This window comes from Schistocerca serialis, chromosome 4 (genome assembly GCF_023864345.2).
Source record: "Schistocerca serialis cubense isolate TAMUIC-IGC-003099 chromosome 4, iqSchSeri2.2, whole genome shotgun sequence".
Taxonomy (NCBI): Eukaryota; Metazoa; Arthropoda; class Insecta; order Orthoptera; family Acrididae; genus Schistocerca; species Schistocerca serialis.
The window spans coordinates 136,906,140-136,926,526 of NC_064641.1; the positions used below are offsets into that span (position 1 = coordinate 136,906,140).

Sequence of the window (20,387 nt, forward strand, 5' to 3'; positions counted from 1 at the left end):
CAGATCATGAAGACATCATCAATAAATCTGTACCAAACTTTGGGTTGGCAGGCCTGGGTAACCAAGAAGGCTTCCTCTAAGCGACCCATGAATAGGTTGGCGTACGAGGGGGCCATCCTGGTACCCGTGGCTGTTCCCTTTAATTGTTGGTATGTCTGGCCTTCAAAAGTGAAGAAGTTGTGGGTCAGGATGAAGCTGGCTAAGGTAATGAGGAAAGAGGTTTTAGGTAGGGTGGCAGGTGATCGGCGTGAAAGGAAGTGCTCCATCACAGCGAGGCCCTGGACGTGCGGAATATTTGTGTATAAGGAAGTGGCATCAATGGTTACAAGGATGGTTTCCGAGGGTAATAAATTGGGTAAGGATTCCAGGCGTTCGAGAAAGTGCCTGCCAACCCAAAGTTTGGTACAAATTTATTGATGACATCTTCATGATCTGGACTCACAGTGAAGAAGAACTCCAGAATTTCCTCTCCAACCTCAGATTCACCTGGTCCTACTCCAAATCCCATGCCACTTTCCTTGACGTTGACCTCCATTTGTCCAATGGCCAGCTTCACACGTCCGTCCACATAAAACCCACCAACAATCAACAGTACCTCCATTATGACAGCTGCCACCCATTCCACATCAAACGGTCCCTTCCCTACAGCCTAGGTCTTCGTGGCAAACGAATCTGCTCCAGTCCGGAATCCCTGAACCATTACACCAACAACCTGAAAACAGCTTTCACATCCCGCAACTACCCTCCCGACCTGGTACAGAAGCAAATAACCAGAGCCACTTCCTCATCCCCTCAAACCCAGAACCTCCCACAGAAGAACCACAAAAGTGCCCCACTTGTGACAGGATACTTTCCGGGACTGGATCAGACTCGGAATGTGGCTCTCCAGCAGGGATACGAGTTCCTCAAATCCTGCCCTGAAATGAGATCCATCCTTCATGAAATCCTCTCCACTCCACCAAGAGTGTCTTTCCGCCGTCCACCTAACCTTCGTAACCTCTTAGTTCATCCCTATGAAATCCCCAAACCACCTTCCCTACCCTCTGGCTCCTACCCTTGCAACCGCCCCCGGTGTAAAACCTGTCAAATGCACCCTCCCACCACCACCTACTCCAGTCCTGTAACCCGGAAGGTGTACACAATCAAAGGCAGATCCACGTGTGAAAGCACCCACGTGATTTACCAACTGACCTGCCTACACTGTGAAGCTTTCTATGTGGGAATGAGCAGCAACAAACTGTCCATTCGCATGAATGGACACAGGCAGACAGTGTTTGTTGGTAATGTGGCTAAACATGCCTTGGTGCACGGCCAGCACATCTTGGCACAGTGTTACACCGTCCGGGTTATCTGGATACTTCCCACTAACACCAACCTGTCAGAACTCCGGAGATGGGAACTTGCCCTTCAGTATATCCTCTCTTCTCGTTATCCGCCAGGCCTCAACCTCCGCTAATTTCAAGTTGCCGCCGCTCATACCTCACCTGTCTTTCAACAACATCTTTGCCTCTTTACTTCCGCCTCGACTGACATCTCTGCCCAAACTCTTTGCCTCTACAAATGTCTGCTTGTGTCTGTGTATGTGCAGATGGATATGTGTGTGTGTGCGCGAGTGTATACCTGTCCTTTTTTCCCCCCTAAGGTAAGTCTTTCCGCTCCCGGGATTAGAATGAATCCTTACCCTCTCCCTTAAAACCCACATCCTTTTGTCTTTCCCTCTCCTTCCCTCTTTCCTGACGAAGCAACCATTGGTTGTGAAAGCTAGAATTTTGTGTGTATGTATGTGTTTGTTTGTGTTTCTATCGACCTGCCAGCGCTTTCGTATGGTAAGTCACATCATCTTTGTTTTTAAATATATTTTTCCTACATCTTTTTTAACTGGTTGAAAACTTCATTGATCCAGCAACATGTGATAATCTGAAGCCAGAATGGTGAGCGAGCTCTTCCACATACTCAGCATAGAATTACACAGGTATTTCACCTGGTTCTGTCCATTTCCCTTTGTTGAATGATATTAGCTGATTTTCATTATGCAGCACTTATCTCAATAACTACCATTTTAGCACTCATGTGATGACAACTCTTTCCTTTTGTATATGGTAAACATGAGTGGTAATGTGGGAGATTATCCCACCACCACCACCACCACCACCACCACCACCACTTCGACCCCCAACCCCACCACTACCCACTCCCCCTCTCCTTCATAGGCACAAGATGGCTGCCTCTTATGAAACAGGACATAACCACCTCTTAATTACTTGGCAATTTTAACATACTACAGTTTTGTTTGTTATTCTATTTATGTTTTAAATGACTTACCACCTGCACAACCACAGCAGTTGCTATTCCGCCAGCCTGGTCAAAAGCTTGAGGGAAATTCAAAAGACCAGCTCCCAGGGCAGCATTCACTATCAGGAATATAGCTGATACTCGATTGGAGCCACCTGAAATTTATCATCATCACAGTGCACTTCTCAAACTGACAAATTTCTTTATACAAGGTAACTCAAAAAGGAAAAAGCAATTTCAATTGTTCATTACAAAAAAAAGCTATAAAAAACAGAAAAACTCTGCACATGTCACTGGATGGAGGAAGGTTCAAAGTTTTGACACTGCCATACTGCTGCCTATTTGTAGCAACATGGCGACTACACTACCAGAGAAATCATTTTGCATGTTGGAATTTGCGCGGAGTCATTCTATTGTTCAAGTGCAATGTGCATTCTGCCCTCAATTAATCAATAATCCACTTATGCACAAGCAGATTTATGATTAGCATTTAAATTCTTGGAAGTTGGTTGCATATGGAAAGGGAGAGTACTGGTCGACCACATGTCTCACTAAAATGTCAAGTTTATACGAGACAAATTCACACTGAGCCCTCTGAAGACTACAAGACAGGCAGGCCAGGAACTTCAACTTCCTCAAAAAATTGTGCGGAATGTCCTGACACAATGTCTGCATTTGAAGCCCTAAAAGCTGCAGTTACTGCATCCCAGCAACCATAACAGAAGGTATGAATTTTGCATCTCAGTTTTCCAGGTTGTAGCAGAGGAAACTTTTCCAAATGACTCATCTTTTTGGGTGAATCAATGTTTCACCTATTGGATAAGTATTGGTATTGGTGTTTCTTTCACAGACATGACTTGGCAGCCCTCAAGATCAATATGCTAGGAACAGTGCAGCATTAGAACATGCCCATAGTGAGATGGTGCTATGACAATTTCAAACATATTCAACAGAACCACACCCAAGAGTATCATTCCTTGGTGTCGTCCACGGAATGAGGTCTCATGTAAAAATTGGTACCTAAAGACAGCACCAAAAGTAAAGACAATCACTGCAAGACACAGCAACAAAGCTGAGATATCTGCATAGACATGCCCCCAGTGTTTCCTTATATCACGTCAGCAAGAAAGTTATTTATGCCCGGAAACAGTGCCATTCAGCCCATTCTCTGTGTAATCAGCAATCAATTTTGATAATCACAACGACAATATCATCGCAGTACTGATCCGGCTGTGTGCAAATAGAACAGTTATCCTGAACTTATTATCAGTTGAAGACTATTGTACTCTGATGCGAACTCTCATTCTGTAATGAAGAACTGAATGATAAGTAGCAGGAGCAGCATCAAATTCGTGTCATCTACGCGAGCACTAGTCATTTCCAAAATTATGTATTTACTATGGCCAAATTTTAATAAATTACTAGGTAATAATTTGTGTGTATTGCAGCATCTGCTAGGTCTCCTCCTGAACTTGCTACAATATGTCACATTGTAAACGAAGATGATCCTTTTGAGTTCTCTGTCTGCTAGCTAATAACGACACTAAAAGATGCAAGTTTTTTCAGTGAATAGTCTTCCCATTCCCAACGTGAACCATGACAGTATTCCTTTGCACCTTTGTCTCTTTCTGCGTAACAGAGTATTTAACCATGTCTTTATCCCCATGAGAAATGTCTCTAAGTGAAGATATTCTTTTCCAGATGCATCAGACTGAACTACTGCAGCTTAGTGTACACCAGATGACCCAAGCGTTGTCCCAACAAGCAGCACCACAACCAGTAAATGCTCTGAGTTTCAATGTAGAGAGGAAAATTAGCCCGAACATCTTGTGCACCTGGAAGCCCTCTTCCTAACTTACAACATAAGGTGTAAATTGAACAATGGAAAATCCAGAATGGAATGTAATGCAATTTTATGAAAAGGGAAGTTGCTACTCTCCCATGTAGTGCAGATGCTGAGTCACAGAAAGGTACAACAAAATGACTGTCACAAATAAAGCTTTCAGCCAGTAACACCTTCATCAAAAATCACACACACACACACACACACACACACACACACACACACACAGTCTCAGGCAACTGAAGATTGAAGGTGTGGCACACTGTCCAGAAGAACACTTGACCCTACAATGTCTTGTTGGCCCTTTAAGTTTGGTTATCCATTGTTTTAAAGACTACTCCAGCTGCTCCTTAAGATGGAAGAATTTAAATCTTGCTGCAGCTACATGAAATTGTGCATCAAAATGCTTGCTGAACTTATGAATGAGTCTTCATAAGCAAACTCTTCAGGACGAGATTCTGGGTACAACTTAAGACAGTCTACACACGTTGCCTCTGACAGTGGACAGCGCACCATATCTTTAATGTTTTAAGCTGTGAAGTGGGCTCCCAGGTGTATAGTTGTCAGGTGTCGCTAGCACGAAGTGAGTAAAGTGTCAGTTGAGCTCAAGTTTGGGAGCCCATTGGGTCCAGACAGAGCTGAACTGCTGTGGATTGACCCTCGGCAAAACATTAGCAATTCAAGACATATGATATTCCCAACAAGTGTTTACAAAGGTTATCGGTGTTCTGCATTTTTGTGTTCAAGTCAACTGTGTCAGCCACATCTCGTATTGCAGTGAGGATTGTGTGTGGTGACCATTGTTACATCATGTGACATAATAATCAGAATTTTGACCTGTCATGAGATTAACCATAATTAAAGTGTGAGATGAAAGTTGTGTCTGCTTCATACTGTGTCTAAACAGAATATATAAGCCAAACAGTGTAAAACATCTTTGCACTGGTACTCCCGTATGGAAGACATAGTAATAAGCATCACTGACAGATAAAAAACTGGAGTAGTTGAGAACAAGTAAGTCACCAGGTCCAGATGGAATCCCAATTCGGTTTTAGTGACCAGCACAAAGTCCCAATAATTGCAAAAAAGTGAAGGTGACTCCTGTGTATAAGAAGGCCTAAAGAACAAACATGCAAAATTACAGACCAACATCACTAACATCAGCTTGCTGCAGAATCCTTGAGTATATTCTCAGTTCGAATAGAACAAGTTTTCTTGAGACTGAGAAGCCTATGTCCATGAACCAGCATGATTTTAGGAAGAATCGCTTGTGCGAAACTCGGCTTGCCCGTTTCTCACGTGAAATATTGCGAACTATGGATAAAGGGCAACAGGCAGATTCCATATTTCTAGATTTCCGGAAAGTATTTGACACGGTGTCCCACTTCAGGCTGTTGAAGAAGAATATAGAATAGGTTTCCAGATATGTGAGTGGCTAGAAGACTACTTGTGCAATAGAACTCAGTATGTGGTCCTCCACGGCGAGCGTTCATCGGAGACAAAGGTATCATCAGGTGTGCCCGAGGGAAGTGTGATGTACATAAATGATTTGGCGGATAGGTGGGCAGCAATCTGTGATTGTTTGCTGATGATGCTGTGGTATATGGCGAGTTGTCGAAGCTGAGTGACTGTAGGAGGATAGAAGGTGACTTAGACAAAATTTCTAGTTGGTGTCTTAGACAAAATTTGTAGTTGGTGTGATGATGACAGTTTGCTCTAAATGTAGAAAAATGCATGTTAATGCAGATGAGCTGGAAAAACAAACCTGTAATGTTCAGATACAGCATTAGCAGTGTCCTGCTTGACACTGTCATGTAGTTTAAATGTCTGGTAGTAATGTTGCAAAGCGATATGAAGTGGAGGATAATGAGGATAGTGGTAGGAAAGGTGAATAGTCGACTTCAGTTTACTGGGAGAATTTTGGGAAAGAGTGGTTCACCTGTAAAGGAGACTGAGTATAGGATGCTGGTGCAACCTATTCTTGAATACTGTTTGAGTGTTTGGGAACAGTACCAGGTAGGATTGAAGGAAGACACTGAAGCAATTTGGAGGCAAGCTGCTAGATTTGTTACCGGTAGGTTCGAACAACACATAAGTGTTACAAAGATGCTTTGGGAACTCAAATGGGAATCCTTGGAGGGAAGGGTGCATTCTTTTTTTAAGAACACTATTGAAAAAATTCAGAGAACCGGCATTTGAAGCTGACTGCAGAACAATTATGTCCAACAAACATTGCAAGTAAGGACCACGAAGGTAAGGGCTTGTATGGAGGCATAGAGATAGTAGTTTTCCCATTGTCCTATTTGTGAGTGGAACAGGAAAGGAAATGTCTGGTACTGGTATGGGGTATCCTCCGGCATGCAGCGTATGGTGGACTGCAGTGTATCGATGCAGATGTAGATAAAGAAAACAGGAAACTTTCTACCAAAGGACACAATTTCACTGTTCAATAGATATATCCTTGACAGTGAGATCCAAACATAAAGATGGAATACAGGCCTTACAGGCTACATGCATAATGTTAAGTTGAAGCACTATAGATATGACTAACATGGCAGAAGGGGGACAAAAGTCACCCTTGACAGAAAGAAGCACATGACATTAAACACAGATATTACAAGCCTCAGAGTGACAATTATTAGCCACCTTACTGCTTCATGAATTGTTTGGTCAACTTATTTTCATCAAGCATTTAGCTAAATGGTTCATTTATCACCAAGGTACTTCTTTATTCCTCTATTGAAAAAATGCTGGCTTCCTACATTTAATCACAGATGTGACATAACACAACACCTTACACTCTCAGCTCCTTTGTGTTTCTCTTTTTAACCAAAGGTGAGGTGTTTTAAGAATGTAAACATGCTGTATGCTCACCTCTAAACAGCACTGTTCCGCTAGGCAGATTCTCTACTGAGCTATTCAAATGAGCCGGGTCAGTTGCTGTGTTGTGCCCAGCAGCACAGACTGCCGTGTGCCGCTACACTTCTCACCACTGCTACATTACTTCACTGCAGACTAGAAATCTACCATGTTCTTCACCAAAGATCTATGTACCATGCATCTCTCCAGCTCCACGTCAATCAAGGAGCATGTTGCCTACACTGTTTTGGAGAACTGCTTCCCTAACATTAACGTAGTTGTGCCTGCTTTGCACAATCGTCTTTTATTATACTCCTTATTGGTTGGTTGGTTGGTTAGTTGGTATAAAAGAGGGAAGGGGGGGAGGGGCGGAAGGACCAAACTGCGAGGTCATTGGTCCCTTGTTCCTGGTAAAATGATTACACAATGGAAAGAAGAAAAGAGAGGAGACATACAGCACAATAACAGGAGAAAGGAAGAACCAGAAGAATGACAGAAGGACAACCAACACTAACAAAACAGGAATAGAAAACCACAGAGAAAAGCAAGAAACTGGTAGAAGGGGTAAAAACAAGAGAGCTGATGGCCGTGGCTGGCTGACCAGGAAAAGCCAGCCACTCTGCAAAACATTAAAACATCCACCCTAAAAGCATTAGAGTGAGAACACAAAGGGACAAAGGACATGCACTAAAACTTTATAGAATGATACAACCCACCATCACGTATAAAACGTAAAAGTAAATTAGCCGATGAGGCATTGTCAGGTAAAATATATGGCAACGAGTCCAGTAACTGAAGAGTCCGTTGCAGGGCAGGCAAAGAAGGACGGCTCACCAAAATACGGGCCATTGTCAGCCGGGCACTGCACCAACACTGAGGTGGGTCATCAGTTGCATAACACATGACTTTGAGGGCGAAAACTGGAAACCGTGGGCTAGAGCCCATGACTGCGCCTTGTGGACAGCTCCCTCTAGGCACCGCTCAGCAATATCAGTACTGGTGGAGCGGTACAAAATGCAGAAGTCATCTGCATACAGAGAAGGCGAGACGGATGACCCTCCATCTGCTGCTAGAACATTGATGGCTACTAAAAATAGAGATATACTCAATACGGAGCCCTGTGGGACCTCATTCTGCTGGATATGGGGGGAACTATGGGAGGCACCAACTTGGACACGGCAAGTACGAAGCGACAGGAAATTCTGGATAACAATCGGGAGCAGCCCTCAGAGACCCCACTCGTATAATGTGGCAAGGATATGATGTCACCAGGTGGTGTCATAGGGCTTTCGTAAATCAAAAAAGACGGCAACCAGGTGTTGGCATCCAGAAAAGGCTGTTCAGATGGCAGACTCGAGTGACACAAGATTATCAGTGGTAGAGCGAACCTGGCGGGAGCCACCCTGACTTAGAGCCAGTAGGCCACGTGACTCCAGAACCCAACCCAATCACCAACACACCATGCCTTCCAGCAGCATATAAAGAACGTTGGTGAGGCTGATGGGCTGATAGCTAGCCACATCAAGTGGGTTTTTACCGGGTTTGAGCACCCGAATTATGGTGCTCTCCTGCCATTGTGATGGAAAGACGCCATTGCACCATATCCAACTGAATATGACGAGAATATGTTGCTTGTAGTCAGATAATAGATTTTTAATTATCTGACTTTGGATCTGAGCTGGCTCAGGAGTTGTGTCGGGGCAATGTACAAGGGCAGTGAGGAGGTCCCACTCTGTAAATGGGGCGTTATAGGATTCACTGTGGCATTTAGTGAACAAGAAGACTTTCCCTTCCAGCCATCGTTTGAGGGTGTGAAAGACTGGGGGGGGGGGGGGGGGGGGGGGGTAATTCTCCGACGCAGAGGCTCAAGCATAGTGCACAACAAAGTGCTCAGCAATTGCATTTGCATCAGCAGATAACACACTATTTATGTTAACACCAGGAAAACCTGTTGGGGGTCTGGTACCCGTAAACACGTTTGATCTTTGCCCAGACTTGGGAAGGTGACGTATGGCACCCAATGGTTGAGACATCTCTCTCCCAGCACTCCTGCTTCCATTGTTTGATAAGCTGGCTGAGAGGTGACTGGGGTTGGCAGAACTGATGGGGCTAGAACTGTTGCAGCGGCGGCGTAAGATGATGTCATGTGTACAGGGTGTAGCTGTTCAAATTTCCTCTTAGCCTCAGTGTAGGTCAGTTGGTCCAGGGTCTTGTACTCCATTATTTTCCTTTCTTTCTGGAGAATCCTGCAGTCTGGCGAGCAAGGCAAATGGTGCTCTCCACAGCTGACACATATGGGAGGCAGGGCACATGGGGTATTGGGATGTGATGAGTGTCCGCAGTCTTGACTTGTGACGCTGGAAGTACAGCAAGAAGACATATGACCGAACTTCCAGCATTTAAAGCACCGCATCACATTGACCATCACATTGACCATCACATTGACCATCTCGGGTAATGTATCACCCTCAAAGACCAAGATGAAGGCACCGGTGGAAACTTTGTTATCTCTCAAGCCCTGGTGGACACGCCGAACAAAATTTACACCTCGCCATTCTAAATTTGCACGCAGCTCATCATCAGACTGCAAAAGAAGGTCCCTGTGGAAGATAATACCCTGGACCATATTTAAGCTATTATGGGGCGTGATGGTTACAGAAACATCCTCCAGATTGTCACATGCGAGTAACACCCATGACTGGACAGAGGATGCTGTTTTGACCATGACTGATCCAGATATCATTGTCCTGTAAATGCTCTATAAAAAACTGAGGCTTCATTGTCACGAAAGATTCACCATCAGCTCTCAAACATACAAGGTACCGGGACGAATAAGATCCGCTGTCATCCTTAGCCTGACGTTCCTCCCATGGTGTGGCCGGGGAGGGGAACCATTTGGGGCTGCACTTCTGTGTGTTGAATTGAGCCTGTGAATGCTTAGTGACTGCTGGTGTTCGACCACCAGCAAGAGATGATGTACTACGCTCCATCACGTGTAATCCACCCTGATGCCACCCACTCCGACTAGGGGCCCTCCCCATGGGCATCACCCAGCCGCAGCAAAGGCTACCTGGCAGGATGGCCATTGCCATGAGTCTCAATGCCCCAGGGAGATGGGCATCTACTCCATGGCATATGTGGGAAGTTAATGGCACAGGCATCAGCAGAGCGATCCCTGTGTTGTCATGGGGCTACAACCAACAGGGTACATGGCGGCCCCACCACAACAGATTGACTACCGTGATGGATATCAGGTGCAACCAAGCAACAAGTCCATTATCATCATCACTATAGAAAACGATACTGCACAGTTGATGGAAAAATACACAGCTAGGAGTGGGACTTCACCCAACAGTTGGACAATCAGCAGAAGTGCAGATCCACATCGACGAAGGATGCGATAGGTCACAGCGCATGATGGACACGATGCACCATCTAAGGCGCCCTTCCCCAGTTGGCCCCCTCTTCAGGAAAATTTTGAAAACATGTAGGTCAAACCCTACAGGGGACCATCTCAAAGACCGAAACATGTGAGACTCCTTTTAATCGCCTCTTACAACAGGCAGGAATACCTTGGGTCTTTTCTAGCCCCCGGACCCACAGGGGCAGACTGAGTCACTTTTGTGTACTGGCAATGTTTCCACTCTATAGAGGCCTGCTTGGTTTTGGATGTGTATACCTATGAATCATCCCCAGTGACGAATTCTTTGAATTCTTTCAGCAACTCATGCCCTTCTGTGGTGTAACACGTTAAGTGATCCAAGCTTGTCATTATTCGCTGGCTGTTGTGTTTGTCTGTCAGGTTCTTAGGCACCCAGCCAGCACTACCATTACAAAAGTTCAATGTATCATACACCACACCATAGGAAATGACGAACTGCTGTGGTAAGGTTCATAGTTACACAGGCCAGTTGTTCAAAAATTCTGCCTCCTCAATGGCTCCAGCATTCTGCATGGTTGCTACTGTTACCTGTTACCTGGAGCATGGTGAAACACTAAGGTTCACATGGACCTCCGGAAAGAATGAACACCACCTGAAGAACATTGATACGGTCTATACAGTCGACCTTATACATGCCATGCATGGCCCTACAAATTTCACTCAGTTCATTCCGTTTGGCAAACAAATATAAAATTACATTTTGCTGCTCTTCACAAGTTTACAACAGAAATATGTGAGCCACGTTCATTTCATAGTTCAGGTCTCTCTAACTACGGCTGCATATGAAAATGAAATACCCACTGCAGTACAAACTTCAAACTATATTGTTGTGAAATTTCAACACTCCAGTTGCAATACCAGGAGAGAAAAAAAGTTATTGTGCGTTACTTACTGATCTCCCTCATAGATTTGGGAACATAATTACTGATTATTTCACCCTAAACCTCTGAACAAAATGGTATAGCCAAATTTCTGAAGCTGCATGTTCAATGGTGAATTCAAGTAAAATACCAAAAGGACTGGACACAAGCTTACAATACAACAGTTTACACTTCCTGATCAAAAAGTGAAGCACCCAGAAGAGGAGAAAAAAGCCAAAAGACTTCATGGATTGAGGCAGAATGTAATTTTATTGCATTGATAACAATGAGTCAAATTTACAAAGCATTTGGTAGTATGAACGCATGTTTCAGTAATCCCCTTTGATGCAGTCAGTAAAGGTGTCATATAAAGCCATTGTATCCTCTCCTGAGGCAAGTTGGCACATAAATGTTTATATCCTGGATACTGGCACCAAGACAGAACTGACATCCAATCTGGTCCCACAAATGCTCTATCAGGGACAGGTTTGGGGATCCTGCTAGCCATGAGAGCACCTCAACATCATGCAGACAATTCATAGAGAATTGTGCCATGTGGACCAGCACTGTCCTGTCGAAAAATGGCACTTTTATACTGTCACATGAGAGGTAACACATAAGGATACAGGATATCCGAGATATATCAGTTTGTTGTCAGATTTTTTGCAATCACTACCATTTGTAACCTGATGGCTCCCCACACCATAACGGGAGTAAAACTGCTGTGTCCTACAGAACATGAGAAGACTGGGACCTCGACCCAAATCACCACAATACTAGCCAATAAAACGTGAGGTATTTGAGAACCACGATTTACCACTGAATGCAATGCAACACCACTGACAAGCAGTCCATGCTTCCTGTTCACGGCACCACAGCAAATGCAGCTGTTTGTGTTGCAACGTTAACGGCACCATGGGATCGTCAATCCCCAGTTGAGCTGCCGCTAGTCTGATCATTGGTGCAGGATGACACAGAATGTTGCAGGGAATCCATTACTTATTTTTGGAGGAAAGCTGCAGATTTTGAGGATGCTACAGTGCACTTCGTGCCTAATACTGCAAACCTCTGTTGTGGCGGTCAGATGTGTTCGACCAGATCCTTGACAACAAATATGACCACTCTCGTATTTTCATGCAGTCCAACAACGGGCCACTGTCACATCCGAATGCCCCACAAATCTGGCTATTGCAAGATTTGACATGCAGGCCAAATGAAGGCACACAATAAGGTCCGTTTCTAACTCTGGCATGCCTCCGTGTCACTCAGTATCTGATACCATTCACACCCCTCATCTGTTATACACCCTAACCACACTAATACACTCTGGTGGCCCTTCTACCTGTCACAGAGAATTGCAGCTTTAAGCATTCACATACCCACCAGTGATTGGCATGTGTAGAAAACTTTGTACACATCCAACCATTTCATCTGGGTACTTCACTTCTTTTGTCAGGCAATGTATATCATAAATTTTACTTTAAGTTCCTCAGTTCCAGACAAATCCCCTTACCAACTACAATACAATCAACCAGTAGAAAAGTGGTGTATTTAGAAAAATACTTTATTAGTCAAGATTGCAAGTCTAATTTTTTTATTGTCAACTGCTTTTTAATACATATCAATTATCCATCTACAGATCACAATTTTTTCTACATACATCACCAATTGGCAAGACACATCATCCTATTTTTGTTTATGCTGCACTGCTTATTATGCAACCCAAGTTTATGACGTCACTCAGTGCCATGTATAACAAAAATAAAAGTCAATCAATCTCCACATGTGCATAATGAGAATATACCACATGGATATTTTACTCTGAAGATGCACCACCAGGATAAATGTATAATGTTGACTCCATTATCTGAGACTTTCACATTTGCTGTGCAAGCCTTTTAAGTTCGCTACACTGGCACTTCCTTGTTTGCAAATAATTGTATCATGTGCAACCAATGCTATTTATTTATTTACACGTCAAGTTCCGTAGGACCAAATTGAGAAGCAAATCTCCAAGGTCATGGAACGTGTCAGTACATGAACTTACAACATAAAAAGTAATAACAGATAAAAATAAATGTTCATGAACCTGAAAAAAGTCAGTCCATAAGTTTAAGTAAACACTATCAGCAATACAATAAGAATCAGCTTAATTTTTCAAGGAACTCCTCTACAGAATAGAAGGAGTGACCCATGAGGAAACTCTTCAGTTTCGATTTGAAAGCGCATGGATTACTGCTAAGATTTTTGAATTTGAGTGGCAGCTTATTGAAAATGGATGCACCAGTATACTGCACACCTTTTTGCACAAGGGTTAAGGAAGTCTGATCCAAATGGAGGTTTGATTTCTGCCAAGTATTAACCGAGTGAAAGCTGCTTATTCTTGGAAATAAACTAATATTGGTAACAAGAAACGACAATAAGGAATATAAATATTGACAGGCCAATGTCAAAATACCCAGACTCGTGAACAGAGGTCGACAAGAGGTTCATGAACTCACACCACCCATTGCCCGAACCACCCATTTCTGAGCCAAAAATAACTTCTAGAATGGGAAGAGTTACCTCAAAATATAATACCATATGGCATAAGTGAATGAAAATAAGCAAAGTAGACTAATTTAAATGTCGAAGTATCACTCAGTTTTGATACCGTTTGAATAGTGAAAATGGCAGTATTAAGTCTTTGAACAAGATCCTGAACATGGGCTTTCCACGACAGCTTACTATCTATCTGTACACCTAGAAATTTGAACTGTTCAGTTTCACTAATCATATGCCCATACTATGAGATTAAAACGTCAGGTTTTGTTGAATTGTGCGTTAGAAACTGTAAAAACGGAGTCTTACTGTGATTTAGCGTTAGTTTATTTTCTACAAGCCATGAACTGAGGTCATGTACTGCACTACTTGTAACCGAAATATTTTAGAGTTACCCATGTTACTAGAGGGCATATCATTTATATAAATAAGGAACAGGAGCGGCCCCAACACTGATCCCTGGGGCACCCCCCACTTGACAGTACCCCACTCAGATCCCACATCACAGCCGTTATCAACATTGTAAATAATGACCTTTTGCTGCCTGTTGCTAAAGTAAGAGGTGAACCAATTGTGAGCTACTCCCCTTATTCCGTAATGGTCCAACTTCTGGAGCAATATTGTGAGATTAACACAGTCAAATGCCTTTGTTAAATCAAAAAATACGCCAAGCGTTCAAAGCTTTCTGTTTATCCCATCCAGTACCTCACAGAGAAAAGAGAATATAGCATTTTCAGTTGTCAAACGACTTCTAAAGCTGAACTGTACATTTGATAGCAAATCGTGTGATATAAAATGATCAATTAACCTTACATACACAGACTTTTCGATAACTTTTACAAACACTGATGGCATAGAAATAGGTCTAAAATTATCTACATTATCCCTTTCTCCCTGCTTACAATCGCTTGAGAAATGTACTTAGTAACAAACTAACACAGTGAATACAAAAGTCTCTGATAATGGATTCCACATTATACATTTATTCTGATGCTGTGTCTTCAGAATAGCATGCCTGTCAGTTATGTTCTCACTATGTATGTGTTGAGGATTTTTTTTTCTTTGTTATGCATGGCACTCAACAATCTCCTAAACTTTGGTTATATAATAAGCAATGCAGCTTAAACAAAATTATGACATGTCTTGCCAATTGGCGGTGTACACTAAACAAAACAAAAGTGTGATCTGAAGACGGCTAATTAATGCAACTGAGACTAGTTATCACTTAAAAAATTATACTTGTGATCTTGAATAATAAAGGGTTTTTATTTAAACCACAACTTTTAACAAACAGATCACTTTATTTCCAATTTGACTATATCAAATAAGAACAGTAGGAAAACTATCACCGCAGAATATTTGGCACATGTTGCTATATTCATATAAACTAACATCCCCATTCGAACTACGATGACAAGATGTTTTGGACAACCTACTGGGTATTTTAATCACAAAGATGGATTTACTGTCTGGATTCCTTCTAAAAAGGATGTACTCATAAGTCACAACATAAATTTTAGGTCAGAATAGTTCACAGTTTCCATAGTGATCACACTGAATTCTATATTTCTCAGCAACAATTCCCAGATCTAAAATGGACAGATGTGGTACCTGAAGTAGAAGGGCAAAAGTCAAAGGCAGTTTGGTTTTGGCGAAAGTGAAGGAAGTCAAGTATTAAGTCACTAAAAAAGAATCAACAAAATTCTTTAAAGCAGAAGACTGTCAATTTTCTAAAGAAGATATAGTGGAGAAAGGAAGAAAACCAGCATGGATGAAAAATGGTGAATTGTTTATCATAACAAAAGTTGATGTTGATAAAGATCCAAACTGTTTTTCTGATGTATTGCAGTTGAATTAGATGGAAAAAGAGAAGTAAGCTATTAATGAAGAGATCTGATCACTTATGAGAAACAAGGGGTGTTAGTTGAACATCCTGACATTTATGTATTGCAGAATTGCTGGGGTTTACATTGAAAAATTGTGGCTGATTGAAGTAATTGCCCCAAATCCTGACTGGTGGTAAAGGGTATACTCAGGATGGTAGAATTGATTGTGAAGATGAATTTATTTCTGTTTCACATTATGACACCGTCTGAATGTTGCTAGCAAAACCTGCTTCACGGAAGATGCTGTAAAATATTTTGATGTTAAGACAGGTTTTTTAAACTGAATACTCGAACATGAAGTACATATGGAACAACCAGAGCTTTCAAAGATAACACAGATTGAGTGTGTCTCTTGAACAAGAGTTTTTGTGGAGTCAAGCAAACATCACACAGCAGGAACAACAGTTTTTTAGATGTCAGAGAGAACATGGGTTTTCATCAGAACAATGCAGCAAATCCTTATTTGTTTAATCAGGAACAAAATGAAAATATACTTCCTGTAGCAATTTATGTCGATGGCCTAATTGTGGGCAGTGACGAGGAAGAAACTAAAGCTTCATTTAATACATTTCACAGTGAATTTGATACAACAGATAACCTTGGTAGTTTCCTTGGAATAAAAATAAAGCAATCTGAAGATGCAGTGAGTATGTAAGCGAAGAAAAAATTCTGAATATCATCATCAATCAAAACACATAGAGGTCTGACACTTCCATGCCCATGAAAGATTTCTGAATGGGGAAATTATGTTTGAACATACAGATGGAAAGAACCAGTTGGCTGATCTGACAAAGCCACTTGTATGAATTCAGTTTAATTTGTTACAGGCAGAGACTTTTCTTTATCCCACGGTATTTTAAAATATCCTTGACTTTTATACAAACTCTTTATAGTATGTTTTTCTAGCCTACTAAATACTCTGTATCCTGCAAATAAGTCATTCTTAAATTAAATTCTGCTGATCAGACTTAAAAAATATGTTTACACAACATTCCACTCAAGACTTTCCAGTAATACAGGCCTCTTCTTCCACCATATATTTATTACGCTTTTCTTCCTAATTTTACCGTACTGATGCACATACTCATTACTTGGCTGTATCACTAGGCTATAGTTTATCACATTAAACACTACTTGTAACACTAATGTTAATTTCCTCTGAATGTGTTTTTTCTACTTTGATGTAGGTCATGTTTCTACAGATTTTCGTGTTGTTTAAATTCTGTTTTTGTAGCTCAATAAATATGACTGATATGAAGCATGTACCAAGCAGTCATTTATACCATCCAACATCAAAGCTTTCATTTTGTACTTAATAAATGTTTAAATATGTATCTTCAGCTACCCTGTAGACAGGAATTTGAAGCAATTAGTAATACATTTCTATAGATTATACATACAACTGTACATGCTTTCTGGTCAGTTCACTCACAATAAGTGAAGGGGAATAACCATCACATATATTCAGCTGTAAATAAAGCAAATGGCAGGTTTTAATTAACTGGCAGGATGGTCAAAAGGTGTAATTTTTCTTGCAATGAGACTCCTCCAGGAATACTGGACAAATAAATGGAATTACCATCTGACATGCCAAGAGTTTAAAAAAAATGGAGATGGGAATTACCACAGGCTTCTTTGACTGGTACAAGGTTGAACACAAATTTTGTAGTGTTCCCTACCCCGCCCTTCCTCCCACTTTTATGTTTCATGTTTTATGTATGAACATATTATGCACAAGAAAATCTCCATGGAAATTCATCTATTATCTACGACAATTTTTATGAATTTACCTCAAAGTTTTAGGTTTTACAGTAAAAACATGAACCTGCTCTGGAAATTAGTTTTACAGAGTTAGTGAAGGCAAAATTATACAAATAACTCTCACAGAAGCACATAAGCAATCATCTGCTCACACTCCATCCCAGAATGCAACCAACAAACCTTATAGGCTGTATTGTACAGTAAGAATTACTGTCACACACTTTGTAGTGATTCGTATACAATCAATGGCAACACCACATGACTACACCAGTTCATTATATATTGGTGACTGATTCAGTCAGCACCAGTTAGTAGGACTCAGAGTGTTGCTTACCCTTATTTATTGAACTATCTGTAATGTAAAATCCCACAGACTTTTGCATTTTCTCAGCAGGTTTTAGTCTGGGAAACTATTTCATGTGATCATAGTCCATTGTATTCTCCATGTTCCATTACCGTTACCTCTGAAAAGCTGTAACACCCATGTGTGGCCACTGTGCTGATTTTAATGTTTCTGAATTAAACTGACAGAGACCGACATACATTACTCCACAGCAAGTACAGTGCTAAAAACATGTAAAGGTCCAAGACCAGAATCTTCCTCACTCATGCCCTCATTTTCCATGCATGTAACATTTATTAACTGTTTGATATCACTTCATGAACTCAAAACCTAACACTTACCTTTCAGCCAAACCTAAACTTTGGGCTATGCTACAGATCAGTATGTCAGCACATCTAAGTTTTTGTATTAGCATTAACTGGCTTTGTAACTAACAACCAAACTGTCACCACACACTACATTCCAAAAACTAATTAAAGATGTGCTACAGTCAGAGTTGTTTATCGAAGTTATTACTTACTGGAACAGTGTTAAAGAGTTGATGAGAACCCTACAATATGTGAAGAAACCGAACACCTACAGGATTTCCAGTCAAGCAATGCATTGAAACTGTCCTTGAGCCTGATCTAAATAACATATCGGCCATGTTAGCAGCAGATGAGACCGGCATTCACTCTCACCACTACATTATTGTAACTGGGTGAACAATGTTTCATCTCACATGAAAAACTATTTTGAACACATCTTTTCAAAGAGGATAAGGGAGATATTACTACACAGCACTGTACCAATTTGAGTCAATTGTTGCGCTTTTCCAATGAGAACTGACTCCAACATTCAAAGCTGTATTTGGAGCAAGAATATACCTAGGACTTGCAATTGAATTAGAGCAGTTCTATTGTTAGTTTCATAGAGAATGAGTCAACAGTTTGGATTTCACAACAAATGGCTCTGGCTACACTTGCTACTAGTCAATATCCAATAGACACTACACGTTCGAGTTTTCTTCACTGTGAAGTAACAGACCTGTCAGCCTGGTGGGGCTGGATGCGATTTTAGTTGCGAAGATTTTTTTCCTAGTGTGAGGTGGTGGCAGTTGCACTCCCCTCCCCTATTTTGGATAGGCCTACATCCTGTATCTGAAGTCTATTCACTGCATACAGTCCTACTGTTCATATACCATGATAGATTTCTTCAAATTCATGCGTTCAGATATGTTTACAAATCGAGCAGAATCCATCACAGTTCAAAAAAGGAGTAATAATCCCCGTAACTGCAGTACTAAATCTAAAAAAAATAATTGTCTCTCTTCGGTGAATTTAACGTGGGCCAACGACGTAAAACGACTGAAATATAACAACGCTACGTACCGATTACTCGATCAAACAATCTATAAGAAACATTACTCATTCACCCACTTGTTTGTGGTTGGTAGCATATGCATGTAGTCGACGTTATACCATATCAGGGATGCGTACTTTACCTAACAACGCATAAAGAGTATACATATCGTCCATCTAAGAGGCATTCTTGCAACCCAGACTTACAATATTTTAATTAAACTCATCATTAAATTCACAGACGAAAGTACGCAATGATTATCTTCTTTACAGTTTATAGGCATACGATTTGTAGCTGAGCAGAAGTAAGAAAACATCACCATATATATGAATGACTTGCAAATGTTCACGAAACTATCAGATTAATCTAAAAGTGATATCACTGGACAACACCTACGGCCATAAAAAAGAAGAGGAAATATAATATGTTAAAAAATTGTGCCTTATGGATATGTTCGCTCGTAACTTAGGCTATCCTGAGTAAGATATTTTTTCCGCGCAATTACCTTCCACATACGACGACAGTGTAAAAGCCAGACACCAATACAGGCTATATGACTTTATCGATCAGACGACAACGCTTACCTGCCACACGGTGGACTCAAACGCGTGAGTGATTTTTCATCCTGTCTGAAATACCACTAATTTTAATCAAGCACAACTTACCGTTACTGACATCTGTTGCAGGAACATTTGCTGAAAACGTAGAAAGAACGAGTTCATTTGCGCTGTTAACATCAGAATCGTCCATATTATCAACATCACCTCTGTACATCACAAACACTTCCCCAACATGAGTTTCACCTGTCAAAATATGTCAACACACTCAACCAAAGAGATAGAACACCATAGAGAGGCAACTCCACGTCCAGGGTGAAGTAAATTTGATCACGGAAGTACGTTTGGTCAAAGATAACATAACAGTGGCTACACTCCTCGTTTTCGTTACCCCCCCCCACACACACTAACACACACCAACAAACCGATAGCAGCACAGCGAGCGCCATGGTTGGTTTGTGGGATTGAAGGGACCAGACTGCTAGGGCCATCGGCCCCTTTTTCCAAAATCTTCAAACACCCACAAAGAATAAAAACGAACAATGGAGACGACACAGGACAAGAAAGACTCAAACAGAGACCACACAAAAAGGAATTGAAATCACACAGAGTGTGACAGTGGTTGGCCGACCATAGAGACAAAAAGGGAAAAGGCAACCACC

At 41.5% G+C, this 20,387-nt stretch overlaps 1 protein-coding gene across 1 annotated transcript in view; it reads right to left on the reverse strand.

Annotated features, from left to right (window-relative positions):
- LOC126473274 (putative sodium-coupled neutral amino acid transporter 7) overlaps window positions 1-19,984 on the reverse strand; it is a 42,569-nt gene extending 22,585 nt beyond the window's left edge. Inside the window, exons 1-2 of the mRNA XM_050100229.1 lie at window positions 19,834-19,984; window positions 2,323-2,447 (exon numbers count right to left, since the gene is read on the reverse strand). Coding sequence (XP_049956186.1) covers window positions 2,323-2,447; window positions 19,834-19,942 — 234 coding nt within the window. The 5' untranslated portion in view covers window positions 19,943-19,984. The remainder of the gene's footprint in view (window positions 1-2,322; window positions 2,448-19,833) is intronic.
- Window positions 19,985-20,387: the final 403 nt, after the last annotated feature.